At 26.8% G+C, this 14,970-nt stretch overlaps 1 protein-coding gene across 1 annotated transcript in view; it reads left to right on the forward strand.

Annotated features, from left to right (window-relative positions):
• The first annotated feature begins 7,848 nt into the window (after positions 1–7,848).
• Positions 7,849–14,970, forward strand: part of LOC135928121 (DNA mismatch repair protein Mlh1-like) — a 63,233-nt gene continuing 56,111 nt past the window's right edge. The window contains exons 1-2 of the mRNA XM_065464481.1: positions 7,849–8,070; positions 8,414–8,586. Of these exons, the coding sequence (XP_065320553.1) occupies positions 7,849–8,070; positions 8,414–8,586 (395 nt within the window). The remainder of the gene's footprint in view (positions 8,071–8,413; positions 8,587–14,970) is intronic.

A 14,970-nucleotide genomic window follows, 5' to 3' on the forward strand; every position in this document is an offset into this window, starting at 1 on the left:
ATATAAAATACCTACTCAATAATCAATTATATCAGAGTTGTTAATAGATACTTTTTAAATGGATCTAGATACGGATACATCGTCTGAAAATTTATCTAGATATAGATACAATTTTTATTATACTCTTATATATAGTGTTTGCAATGGTCCGGTCCCTTTTTTCTAAAATAAGATCGGAATAATGGACCGTTAAGTCAAATGAGACCGGACCGTGTGACTATCGGTTCGGTCCGGTCGGTCCCAATATAATTTTTTTTATTAAGCTACAAAAGTTTTTCCTGGCAATTTTGCTAGTATGAATATTTATGACTCATTTTACCTAGGTAATTGTTTAGAATTTTTTTTTTCGAAAGGTATTATAAGTGAACACTTTAATATTAGGATTTATGTATTCAATCATTTCCAAAAATTTAATTTAATCATAGTATTGTAAACTTTTATTTTCTTTAATCGGTCTTCAATCGGACCGGAACACAGAACCGTGTTGTAGAACCGGACCGTCCCAATAGACACAAGAGCATGATGGAACCGACTTGGACCGGACCGTCGGCCCGACGTCCGACCGGACTTTAAACACTACTAATATAGTTTGTATAATCTTAAATTAGATTCTATTGTAAAAATTAATGAAATGAAATAAAAATATTGACTCGTTATCATATTTATCAAAATATAACTAAAATAATGATTTTTAGATTTTAATATTGTTGTTAAACAGCTCGTTTTCAGCTTTTAAAAAAATCGGCTCAAGCCGTTTAACAACACTAGATTTTAATTTAATATATGGAAATCGAAATATATGATTATAAATAATTATTTATTTCAGTAATAAAATATTTTCAAAATTTTGGTCATTAAAGCACCCTCGTTTATTTGTAAAGACATTTTTAGCTATACTACTAAGTCTTTCGGCGCTTAAAAATACTAAAATCTCGACTTTTTGAAAAAATAATTTAAAATTTGTATCAAAATTTATATCATTAAACAATCATATCTGCTGCTATGGGTTGCTGAAAAAATCGGCCAACAACTGTATATCGGCAAATTATATTTTTTTTGTGGAGCTAATGTTTTGATTATTTTTATAAATGAAACATTTTCAACAACTGAAAATGGCTGCAGTGTTGCAACTTGCAAGTTGAGGTAATGCTAACTAAAATTTTCATATTTTTTGGTAGACATGGCAGATATGTTTTCATTATTTTAAATTTTTTTTAAAATATGCTCTATAAATTGTCATGGATAAACAATGTCGGAACTTGTTGATGCTTCATTGATTATTACTTCTTTCTCCCTCTTTGTCACTATTAATATTAATCTAAATAAATTTTAAAAATTAGTATAATAAAATAAAATTAACCAATTCTATTGAAAATGACAGATACTGAATAGATTGTAATATCAAAATTTGTTTGTTTTAAGCCTGAAATTTTTTTTAGATACCCGATGAATTATATTTGTCAATGTAATCTAAAATATTTAAAAGAAAATTTATCTTACATTTTTATGAATATTAGTTTTATTTTTATAAATAACACTGTTATTTCTTTTATAATACAATATTATATATTCTCAAACTTTTAGCGTTTTACTAATGTTGTTCAACTACTCGATTTGATCTGATTTTTAAAAACGGCTAACTATATTTTAGACAGGTAAATATTGCCTAAGCCTCGAGATTTAGCTTATAGATTTCCATACCTTTGTGGCATCTATGATCAAAATTTCCGGTTTTGCCTAATAATTTTATGGATAAAATTTTGAGTTAGCCGTTTTTAAAAATCGGCTCAAATCGAGCCATTTAACAACACTATTTTTTACCATGTATTTTTTATAAACTAATTAAAATTAGCACAAATACAATTTATTATATAACAAATTTTTTATAGTATCAATATGTAATATAAATATTTGTTTAAAAGATAAAATAAATATGCTTATTAAATGATAATTCTCGCTGAAAAATACGGTAAAATACCGAATAGGTGAATTTTTATATATAACACCAGGTCGAATATAATTAAAAAATCCAGGCAGGGCCAAAAAAATTTTTTAAATGAAGGCTGGGCCTAAAAAAAATTTTTCAAAAAAATCGGTCGGGACGGGCCGTGGAAATAAAACCTCTGCAGGTCTCTGATATATGTTTTAATATTTTATACATAATTTTTTTTTATAGCATTCTTAATATTTTTTAATATATATATATATTTAAATTAATTATTTCAAAATATTTAAATAATAAATAAACGGAGCCGACTTGGCCTTTGTACAACACTAAATAAGATCTTGTTTGGTTTTTTTTGATCAAAATGTTGAATTACTAAATAAGATATAAAAAATAATAATGAATTTTTAATGTCTAAAGTTTATTTATATTTTTAGCCAATTTGCGAAAACACATAATAACTTCACACCCAGAATCCCTATCCACTGTATCTGTTAAAGTACCCGATACATTATATGGTTCTAGAAAATTAACTGCTGATGAAAATTTGTATTGTAATAAATTAATACTTCGATATTTGATAAAAAATAATATTGCCTTTCATACAATAGATAGTCAATATTTTAAGGACATATTTAGATATTTAAATAAGAATGTCAAAATATGGTGCAGGCAAACTGCCATCAAGCACCTAGGCTCATTATATAATTGTGCCAAAAACAATATAATAAACATTTTGAATCAAGAAGAATGTCAGTTATCATTAACTACAGATATCTGGACTGGGCTAAATTCTCTATCATATTGTGCACTAACAGTCCATTTTATAAATAAGGATTGGAAGTTGAAATTTTTTTTACTAGATATAATAGAATTCCCGCATCCTCACACGGGAATAGATATATTTGAGTTGATAATATCAACTCTTGAGGAATTCCAAATTGAAAAAAAAATATTATCTATAACCCATGATAATGCTGCAAATGTTATAGTAGCTGCCGATTTGTTGGTAGATTATTTCATAAATAATGGTAACGCCAATGAAAATAATAATAGATGCTTAGCACACGTAATTAATATTATCGTTCAAGCGGGCTTAGACAGCTTATCTACTCATCTTGCCAAAATACATATTTTAATTAGCAAAATGCATAAAAGCCCAAAGTTTATGCAAGAGTATATCAATTTAAGTGGAGGTTGTAGGATACCACTAGATATAGCCACTAGATGGAACAGTATGTATTTAATGTGATAACTACTGTTAATAAAGTAATATTTTATTATTTGATATTTTTTATAATCATATTTTAATAGAATATAGATGCCATCATTAATATAAGTAGGCGATATTTACCCAATAAAGATAATTTGAACCAGGAGGAGGCTAAGTTATTGATTGAGCTAGAGTCATTTTTATATCCATTCTATAAAATCACGTGTGAAATAAGTTCGGCGTCATCATCAACAATTGGGATGTCAGCCTTATATTTAGATAATATAGCGAATTCTTTATCGCTTAATGCCCAATCACATAAAAATATAATTATAAAAAGTGCTGCTAATATAATGAAAGAAAAATGTAATATTTATATCGAATATTTCACCACATTTTCAAATTATGCATCATCATTTCTTGATCCAAGAATTAAGAAAACATTTTTACCAAATTTCATAAATAACCTTGGGTTTTATGAAAAATTCAAAAAAGTATTTGATGATTATGGTACATCGAAATCAATATATGATTTCGAGGAGGAGGATAATAATGAATCCAATCTAATGTCTGTCAATATTCTGAATGAGTTAAGAAGGTAAATATAAATACTTAATTATATAAAATACTCATAAAAACTTCTAACAAACATTTTTGAAGCTATATTGGAGTGACTAAATTTAAATATTATGCTTACATTAAACAAAAATTATGATAGTTATTTGAGTTAATATAAATATTTATTAAACATTTAAAAATAGAGACTTAAGAACTTATAAAATTAATAAAGCATATAGTTGCAAAATAGGCATTTTTAAAATATGTTTGTTACAAGGTTTTACAATGGATTTGATTATATAATAAATAGTTAATTTAATTTAAATATTTTATATTAAGGAAATCATACATTATGCCAAATTTAGACGGAGAAGAAATCGAAGAATATTTAACAGATCCGGTTGCTCAAACCTCTGTTGATATTATAGATTGGTGGTCTCGAAACGCTAATCGTTTTCCAAAGCTGTCGACAATGGCCAAGGATTACTTATGCGAACAAACTACGTCCGTAGCAAGCGAACGTATTTTTTCTCGAGCCGGCGCAACCATTACTAAGAAGAGGAATAGGATGTCAGCCTTAACGTTAAAACAATGCCTATGTATAAATTCATGGGATGTTAATGTTTTAAATTTGCGTGACGAATTTTTTGTATAATTTGTTATTTTTCAATTATTTGTTATTTGATTTCATATAATTTTTATTTTTTATTTATGAAAATAATAAAGATATGAAAATGTGCCTTATTTATTTTGCATTTGTAAATTTTTACTTATAAAATATAAGAGCCTACTTGCGATAAATGAATAATAAATATATCATTTTTAAAAAAATAATAGTTAATATTTCTAAAAAGAAAAGGGGGGGGGGTTTATAGATAAAAAATTTTTAATTCCTAATTAGTAGTATCTCTGAAGATCTAAATGTTTTCCAAATTTTTTCTATGATATTCATTCTTAAGTATGAATAATTGGATTTTGCATAAGTCATCCACACAATTACCAAAGAAAAAAAATCAATTAAAATTTATAATGATGCAATAGTGGTAGAAAGTATTTAGGGGGTTTAGCAAGGCCCGCTAACAATCGCTTTAACAATCGTGATATGTAAACAAAATATTTGTAAAACTCAGAAATTATGAAAAATAATTTAAAATTTGTCAAGAATTATATCCATGATCTTAAATCAAATAATAATTAAAATCTTGTGTTTCAAATCAAATTTGATATAAAAAATTTATAGTAGTTACATATTACTTAATATTTTTATAAGATTAGAAAAAATATATCTGAATGTCTTAAATTTAAAAATGAGTTCCTTGCTCAATTTTCCCTGTATTTTCCTATTATCTAGCAATCCTTTAAAAAGTTTCAAAGGATATACCACTCATATCTAATACCAAATATTATAAACTAAGTTCAAGTTAAAAAAAAAAGAATGAAATATAATAGCAGTATCAATATTAGAGATTTAGAAATATTTTTCTAATTATAAAAACTTTTTACTAGTCTGAAAATAAGTATAATTTATTTTATATTTCTAGATTTTTAAGGGTGGAGTCAAAAAGTAATGAAAGAAAAAATTTCTTACTGAATCCAAATATTTTATAACATCTTTCCAATATCAAAATTTTTTTAAATAGGCTTAAAACAATTTTAAATAAAATTTTCCTCATTGGAATAAAATATAATTGCAGTGACACCTTATTACTAGATTCAATGGTTTTAGAAAATCTATTAAATATCCAAAACTTTTTACAAGACTTTAAACATAAATAAAATGTTTTTTTAATTTTTACATTTCAAGCGTGGTGATAAAAAAAATAAAATTTTTGAACTTTATAATATTAAAAACCACTAAGATTAAAAGAAAGTTTAAAAAAACTTAAAGATGACGATTATGACAATTGTCACTTTTCTAAGGTACATATTCACTGAAAATTTAATTTAACATGTTTACAATATATATTTTTACCTATTTGCTTCAAAAAAATTCGACAAAACTTAAAAATGACGATTATGACAATTGTCACTTTTCTAAGATACACATTCACTGAAAATTTAATATAACATGTTAATATATATATTTTTACCTATTTGCTTCAAAGAAATTCGAAAAAACTTAAAAATGACGATTATGACAATTGTCACTTTTCTAAGGTACATATTCATTGAAAATTTAATATAACATGTTAATATATATATTTTTACCTATTTGCTTCAAAGAAATTCGAAAAAACTTAAAAATGACGATTATGACAATTGTCACTTTTCTAAGGTTCACTGAAAATTAAATTTAACATGTTAATATATATATTTTTACCTATTTGCTTCAAAGAAATTCGAAAAAACTTAAAAATGACGATTATGACAATTGTCACTTTTCTAAGGTACATATTCACTGAAAATTTAATTTAACATGTTTATAATATATATTTTTACATATTTGCTTCAAAAAAATTCGTAAAAACTTAAAAATGACGATTATGACAATTGTCACTTTTCTAAGGTACATATTCACTGAAAATTTAATATAACATGTTAATATATATATTTTTACCTATTTGCTTATGACAATTGTCACTTTTCTAAGGTACATATTCACTAAAAATTTAATTTAACATGTTCACAAAATATATTTTTACCTATTTGCTTCAAAAAAATTCGAAAAAACCTAAAGATGACGATTATGACAAATTTTAACGCAAGCCCACCCAGCAAGCCGACCCTGCAAGCCGACGAAACAAGCCGACCCAGCAAGCCGACCCAACAAGCCGACCCAGCAAGCTGACCCAGCAAGCCGACCCTGCAAGCCGACGAAACAAGCCGACCCAACAAGCCGACCCAACAAGCCGACCCAGCAAGCCGACCCATCAAGCCGACCCAGCAAGCCGACCCAGCAAGCCGACCCAGCAAGCCGACCCAGCAAGCCGACCCAGCAAGCCGACCCAGCAAGCCGACCCAACAAGCCGACCCAACAAGCCGACCCATCAAGCCGACCCAGCAAGCCGACCCAGCAAGCCGACCCACCAAGCCGACCCAACAAGCCGACCCAACAATCCGACCCAGCAAGCCGACTCATCGGGTCGGCCCAATGGGTCGGCTCATGTGGCCCATTGGGTCGGGTCGGGTCTGATCTATGGCTAAATGGGTTGACTCGGGTTTAAGGTCGTTTTTTTCGGCTCAAACCTTGCTGGGTTTTCGGCCAAGTCGACCCGACCCAGCAATTTAACAACACTAATCATTATAATATATGAAGATCTTTGAAGATCGTTGATCTAAAATATTTTTAATTTAAAAAATTAAATTCTTAAAGGGATCTCATCTTGATCCTGGATAGTTCTGATCCCTTTAAAAATTAAGACATATTTATAGCTTGGACTTTATGTAATTCTTTATTGCAATCAAATAAACCATCTATAAAAATAATATTAATCATCTATATCCATCCAATAACAACATTATAATAATACAATCATAAACATCCTTATCCCATTCCATAATTCCCAGTAATCACTCTCAAACTTTTTTCCACTCCCAAAACCATATGATATGGATTGATTATTCTTGTCTGTCCATCCTAGTGTTCGCTAGCTAATCACTACAGTTATATAATAAAAAAACGTATATTTATATGCAAATAAAAAAAATATAGAAAATAAATATAAATAACTAAAGCAGTTGACTTAAGCTATATAAAACGCCAAAATATAAAATCTTTAAAAAAGATGAACGAATAATAAAAATTATAATAATATAAAATATCTATAAGTTAATATTGTAAAAGTAGATAATAATGCAAATATAAAATTTTAAATTTCATTATCTAACGATGTTAGCCGTTTTCCGCTTCCATTATCTAGGCGTGAGAATTTCAGCTGTAACTCATGAATGGCCCAACATGGTTGCTATAATGTTATTTCTGCCGAATCCATTTTAAAAAATTTCTATAACAATCAACCCCTTCACTTAGTCAGTTAAAAGGTCTAAAGGTTCCAACATCTTTTTGAGACTGCAATTACATGCTTACGTTACTGAGGTTAAGGAAATAAACTTAGGAATGCCTTCTTTTTTAAAACTTATTTATCGACATGGTAACATAAAGCACTATCAAAATCATCTACTTAATTTAGGTATGATCAATCCAATATGCATTTCGAAAAGCGGGATTATTAAAAAGCTCGATGAAGATGTTATCAATAAAATAGCTGCAGGAGAAGTTATACAAAGGCCCTATAATGCATTAAAGGAGTTAATTGAAAACAGTATTGATGCCAAATCTATGGCAATCCAGATATCAATAAAAGACGGAGGAATGAAATGTATACATATTCAAGATAATGGCACAGGAATTCACGTAATTATTTATAATTTTATTTCTTAATACTATGTAAAATAAATATGATAAAAAACTAGATTGTGTCATTTTTATTTATAATTATATACCAATAATTCAAAATTTTTGCTTGTTATATTTATAATATTTATTTAAAATAAATTTTTATATTAATAAATTGTTGCCACTTTTTTTTAAAACTTATTCTAATATATTCTTTTACTTTTTATTATAATGTTTGTTGATTATTAAAGTTTTGATCACATTATATTAAGATAAATAAAAATTATTTAGATATTTTATACTCCCATTAAAATTATACAAAATAGTTAAATTATTTGTAATTTTTAAATACATATGACAGAAAGATGACTTAGGAATAATTTGTGAACGATTCACAACCAGTAAAATATGTAAATACGATGATTTAAATTCTTTACAAACTTATGGGTTTCGAGGAGAAGCTTTAGCTAGCATAAGTCATGTTTCTCATTTATATATAATCACAAAAATGGCCAATAGTGCATGCGCTTATAAGTATGACTTATATTTAATATTTAAATATATATTATCTATACCCTCATAATTTTAATAAAGCTATTTGGGTCATTCCATGAAAAATAAAAAAACAATATTTTTGTACAATCTTCTCTAAAATGAACAAAACTTAGCATATGCCTATATATTACATAATTTTAAATTTTAGAGTGCTAGCTCAGCCATAGATAGATAATGCCTTGGTTATAGTCACTTTGACTATGCATATTAAATAAAACTAGTTATAAATTATAATCATATGACTAATTAATAGCAATAGTCTATTTTAAATGGGTCTGGCTAATTTTTTAAAATCAGTGCACTGTTTTCCTTAGTTATCTTTTATTAATTTTAAATAAAGTATATAAAAAATTATTTTCATAAATTAATGAAATTATGAAACATGACCAAAATCTTCCATTAAAATTTTATAAAAGTTTTGTAAATTAAAATATTAAAATAGATTGATATTAATCAATTCTTATTGTATCCATATTTAATATTGGAATTTCAAGTTGAGCAACTTATAATCTATATGGACTTAATTTTCTAATAAATGTAAGAATTTTTAAAGTAAGTTAAGCAACTTATAATCTATATGGACTTAATTTTCTAATAAATGTAAGAATTTTTAAAGTAAGTTAAGCAACTTATAAATTTTTACAACCTTGATTTTCTTGTAAATAAATATAAGAATTTATATTGAAAATAGCTAATTAAAATTTGAAAAACCTGATTTAATAACTGTTTTTAAGGATTCATATTTAAAAAAAAATAGCCTTCAGTTACATAATAGCAAATTTTACATAGAAAGATCATATTATTATTTTTCAAACTAAAAAAATATATAATTTATTATTATATTTGAGTTATATTATAAAATTGTAATAAAATCAATATAAATAATAAAAATATTGATAATTTTCATTTACAAATTTTCACAATATTTAAGTTTAAAATTTCTTCTACCATCTGTTATATTGTTCATTTGATTTAAATATAATGCATATAGTGTTGTTAAACAGCTTCATTTGAGGCGATTTTTAAAAATGGCTAACTCAATATTTTATCCAGGTGAATATTACGCAAGTCTTTGCTCATAAAACATCTATTAGCAAAATCTCGAAGCTTAGGCAATATTTTTCTGGCTAAAATATTGAGTTAGCCATTTTTAAAAATTGACGCAAAAGGTGCCATTTAAAACAGGTTTCTATTATTAAGTATATCACTTTTGTTTGAATTCAGTGTATCTATTTTAAAAAAAAAAAATTATGTTGTTTTATTAAATCGATCTCTCCTGATGATTAGATAAAGGAGGTTTTGAATAATTTTTGCTGCTTTCACTTATATTTATTTTGTATTTTACATTATTTTATGATCTATGCCTCAATATTGTCTTTTTGTTATTATGATTTTTTTTGTAATCGTTTACAATTATACTAATTATATATTTTTCATTTTATATAACTGTTTGATAACAGATAAATAATATATGGGTGATTATTTTCGGCCGACCATCTCAAAAATGAATGAAACTTGGCATGTTAGTTATTTATGTTGTAAATGTTAATAAAATCAAAAATTTAGAGTGCTAGCTCAACCAGATGCAAAGATATACGGCTTCAAAGTCGAAAATCGTGAATTTCATTAAATCTTGTTATTCTAAAAAATATTTAAGATAGAGTTACAAATTATATATCATTTTATAGCCCTTAAAATTTTACGTTGGAAAATATTTAAAAAAAATCAAAAAATTTCAAGTGTTTTCTTATTTCCGGTAAAAATAAAAAATTAACATTGTTAGGAATGGATTTTTTTTGGGTGTTAATATTCACTAAAAATGTTTATTACCTTTATATTAAACGATTTAATAAAAAATCTCGATAGCCATTTTTGTTTTTTTTAATTTTATTTGAATTTTTATTATTTTTATAAATAAAAAAAATTCAATATAAATGGCGTTATATTATATTTAATAAAAATATGAATAGTATTGTGATTATAATTAAAAATAACAATTGAGTATAACCATGAATGATGTCCTGGTGCGTTATGTAAGCAGTCAGACCATACAGATATTATTTTATTGACGCTATATTGTAAAATAAACATATTCTTACATTCAAACATTATAATTTTGCGCTTATTAATAGAAATTCCTAAGGCCATAATTTGTAGATATATCCTTTCATTGTTGTGGATTTACTATCCTTATTATTTGAAAATAACGATTTTATCAGCTTATTTTATTTTTTTTATTCCTATCATCGCTACCATTCAATCATCATATATTTCAAAATTAAACATTTTTTACAACCTAATGAATTTATGATAATTTGTGATTTCTTTGAAAATTATGCATTTATAATCCAAGACACTGTTCAAGGATTCCACTGGAATAATAATCAAACCACTATTCATCCTATGATAGCATATTATAATAATAAGGGCAATATAGAAAACCTTAATTATATGGTAATATCAGAGTCACTTCAACATAATGTTATGCAGTACATTTATACCAGACTAAAATGATAAAATTTTTGACTAATCAATTCAGCAAAAAGCCAAACAAAATATATTACTGCTCTGACGGATCAGCTGCACAATATAAATACAGAAATTTTTTTATAAATCTGTTATCATGAATCAGATTTTGGTGTAGCAGTTGAATGGTATTTTTCAGCTACATCCCATGGAAAAGGTCCATGTGACAGCCTTGGCGGAACATTAAAAAGATTAGCAGCACGTTTAAGCCTTCAGCACATCAGTTCTGGACACATTTTAACGCCAGTTGATTTATATCAATTTTCAAAACAAAACATGCCATCAGTAAATTTTACATGTATAACCAACGAACTATACAATTTACAAGAGATTAAACTACGAGAAAGATTCAATTTAGCTCGTCCCATTCTAGGAACTCGGGAAATACATGCTGTATTTCCTTAGAGTTTAAGTAAACTTAAATTAAAAATATATTCATATGCAGAGGACTTTTAAATTAACAATATCTCAAATGCCAATAATTTGCCTTTTGCAATTTGTCTTTTGCCGATATTAAAGGATTTGTAACATGTGTTTATGACGATTTTTAATTGTTAGCCACAGTACTAAAAAAGAATGAAATTACTGAGGAGATATATATTTCCTTTTTACATCCCCGTGGACCATAATCATCCTTCTTTTACCCCACAATTGCTGTAAAGATATGGTTGGTTACCCATTAATCAAATAATAACAGTAGTAGATCCTATTATGGTGACAGGACGTACCTACAAATTATCGTCTCAAGAAATTCTACTAATAAGCACAAAATGGGATAAGATTAAAACAAGAGGTATTTATTTTTATATTGTTTGTTTGTTCAAAATTTTAAAATATGTTTATTTTACAATATAGCGTCAATAAAATAATATCTGTATGGGCTGCCTGCTTACATATCGACCCAGGACATGATTCTTGGTTATACTCAATTGATTTTTTAATTTTAATCACATTACTATTCATATTTATATTAAATATTATATATTATAAAAAAATTTAATATAACGCCATCTATATTGCATTTTTTTATTTATAAAAATCAAATAAAATTAAATAAAACAAAAATGGCTATCGAGATGGCGTATGTCTTTGGATCTGGTTGAGCTAGCACGCTAAAATTTTGATTTTATTAACATTTACAACATAAATAACTAACATGCCAAGTTTCAATCATTTTTGAGATGGTCAACTGAATCGCTGGTCGATTTGTCATGGAATTAATATATACCCTTTCAAATTTCTATACATTCAGTTTCAATAATTTTTAGCTTTTTTTTCTTAGAAGGTTATTTTAAAATTACTTTTTTCATTTTCATTTTTTTTATTATCATTATCATTTTCATTTTTTTAATTTTAATTTTTTTTTATTTTCATTATTATTATCTTTCTAGCTATTATTCAATAACAAATATCAAATAATAGAAATATAGTATACAGATTTTATACTATTATCAGGAATCATTATAAATATTTGAGCCATTTAAACATTTACATCAGGTAAACAATAGAATCAAATGATGCAGCCTATTGAAACATATAAATCTTATAATTAAATAATACTGTTCCTAGATGGCTTCAGATTCCTGAATGTTTTACTGTGGGAATTCAAAACTTGCCTTAGAATGTTTGATAATATCTTTTACATTTTCTTTTAACCAATTATATTGTTCAACAAATTGAAGATCCTTGCTTTTTTTAATGAGAGCACAGCATATATTTTGTTGAATTTGGTTTTTACAGCTGCAGGTTTCTTCTTCACCTGATCATAATTTAGTTTAAACCTTTCCAATTTACTCCCATATAATCTTACTTGTTGAATCTCTGTATTTTAAATTATTCCAAAGATTTCTATGCACTCTTATATTCTTCATAAATGAATATTATTAAACTAAAACTAATATTATTATAATATAAATGGCTATAATTTTTTTGATCATTAAATTTAATTAAATGGGCAGGAATTAAGAGTTGTTTTAAAATAGAAAAGTCATTAAGTAATTTATTAAAAAAAATTCATAGATGAATCTTTTTATCCATCCAAGCCTTAGAATTTTTAATTTCTACCAAATTGTTAATATAACTGCCCATTTCTTATTTTGAAAAATATAAAAAAATGATTTAGACTATTTTATTTTTGCATTAAAATTAGCTTTTTTTTCATTAAAGTTGAAAAATATATTTAATTATATTTTTGACATTTAGGTCTTAATTTGATCTTTTCCATTTTCTTTTGGTTTACTTTTTATAACAGTCATTAGGGATATGGCTCACTGATTTAAAAAAATTTAAATAAATTATTAGCTATGATTTAAAATTGTATAAGAAGTTGTATTCATTTTATGACTATGACTAACAGCTCTAGTTATTTTTCAGCTAAACTTAGTGTTTCCTCACCTATAGCCAGAAGCATAGATATACATCAGTAAAAAATCTCATAAATAATTTTTTTTTTCTCTTTAGCTTTCATTTTTTCTGGTGGTAAGCTCCTTCAACATTTCTCTCCACTTTAAGTTATTCATACAATCTCTTTTATCTAATTTATACTTCTTTATATTGGCTCTAACTTTATGGCCCCATTGAAGTTTTGGCCTTCCTTTTTTACGTTTGCTCATCACTTCCAAACTCTCAACCTTATTTCCTATGTAGTTCATAGGCCTTCTCATTGTGTGCCCATACCACCTAAGTCTGTTTACCATTAATCTTGGGCACTACCTTTAAACTACTTAGTATTCTTGTACTGCGCACTTTATCCTTTCTAGTTACCCCAGCAGTCATCCTCAGCATTCTCATCTCCATAGTTTGTAGACTTCTCTCCTCTGATTCCTTGATTGGCCATATTTCCGAACTATATAGAATAGTTGGTTATACTATGGAACTGTAAATTTTTCCCTTTAATTTGTGTGGGATTCTTTTGTCAAATAGCACTCCAGATATAGATCTCCACTTTAACCACTTGATTAATTTTACTCTATCTCTTTTTCTATTGTGCCGTTTGTTTGTATAGTGGAGCCCAAATATTTTCAGCTTTCAATTGCCAATATCTGCCATTCATTTATATCAATACTCTCTGTTTCATCTCTTCCTATCACTATGTACTCCGTCTTTTCTCTATTTACTTTTAGTCCGTGCTTTTTTAGGATATTTATCCAACTCACTAATCTTTCTTTCATTTCATTCTTGGATTCGGCAAGTATCACAATATCATCTGCAAATATCATATTCCACCGTACTGTTTGAGGTATAGACTGTGCTAATACATCTATTACTGTGATGAAGAGAAGTGGGCTGAGAGCCGACCCTCTCCTTCGGCTATTGTGAAGCCTGCTGAAGTACCTGTTGTGCTACGGACCATTGTTGTATAGCCCATATACATATCCTGTATTATTCTTATATATTTTTCGGGCACCTCTTTGTGTGTAGCCCCCACTAGATAAGTTTTCTTGGGATTCGAAGACCTTTTCTAGATCGAGAAAGACCATGTGTAGCTTTTTGTTCTTTTCCCTGTATTTTTCCATTTGCCTAATTGCGTGGATAGCATCAGTTGTTGATCTTCCAAGCATAAAGCCAAACTGAGTCTCTCCTATTTCGATTATGTCTCTTAATCTTTTTTCTATTTTTTCATATAGTTTTAGACAGTGTGACATTAATATTATGCCCCTGTAATTTTGACAATTAAATCTAAATTATCAAAAATATTTATGCTAGAGTCACAAAATATATATAATTTTGTATCCCTTGAAATTATGTAAGCAAATATTTACTTATTTTTGGTATAAAAGATTTTAGAGGAATTTTTTAGGTGCTGAAACTCTCTAGGAATGATTATTACCCTTTTTT

Source organism: Gordionus sp. m RMFG-2023, chromosome 1 (genome assembly GCF_954871325.1).
Source record: "Gordionus sp. m RMFG-2023 chromosome 1, tfGorSpeb1-WG-v2, whole genome shotgun sequence".
Lineage (NCBI taxonomy): Eukaryota > Metazoa > Nematomorpha > Gordioida > Chordodea > Parachordodidae > Gordionus > Gordionus sp. m RMFG-2023.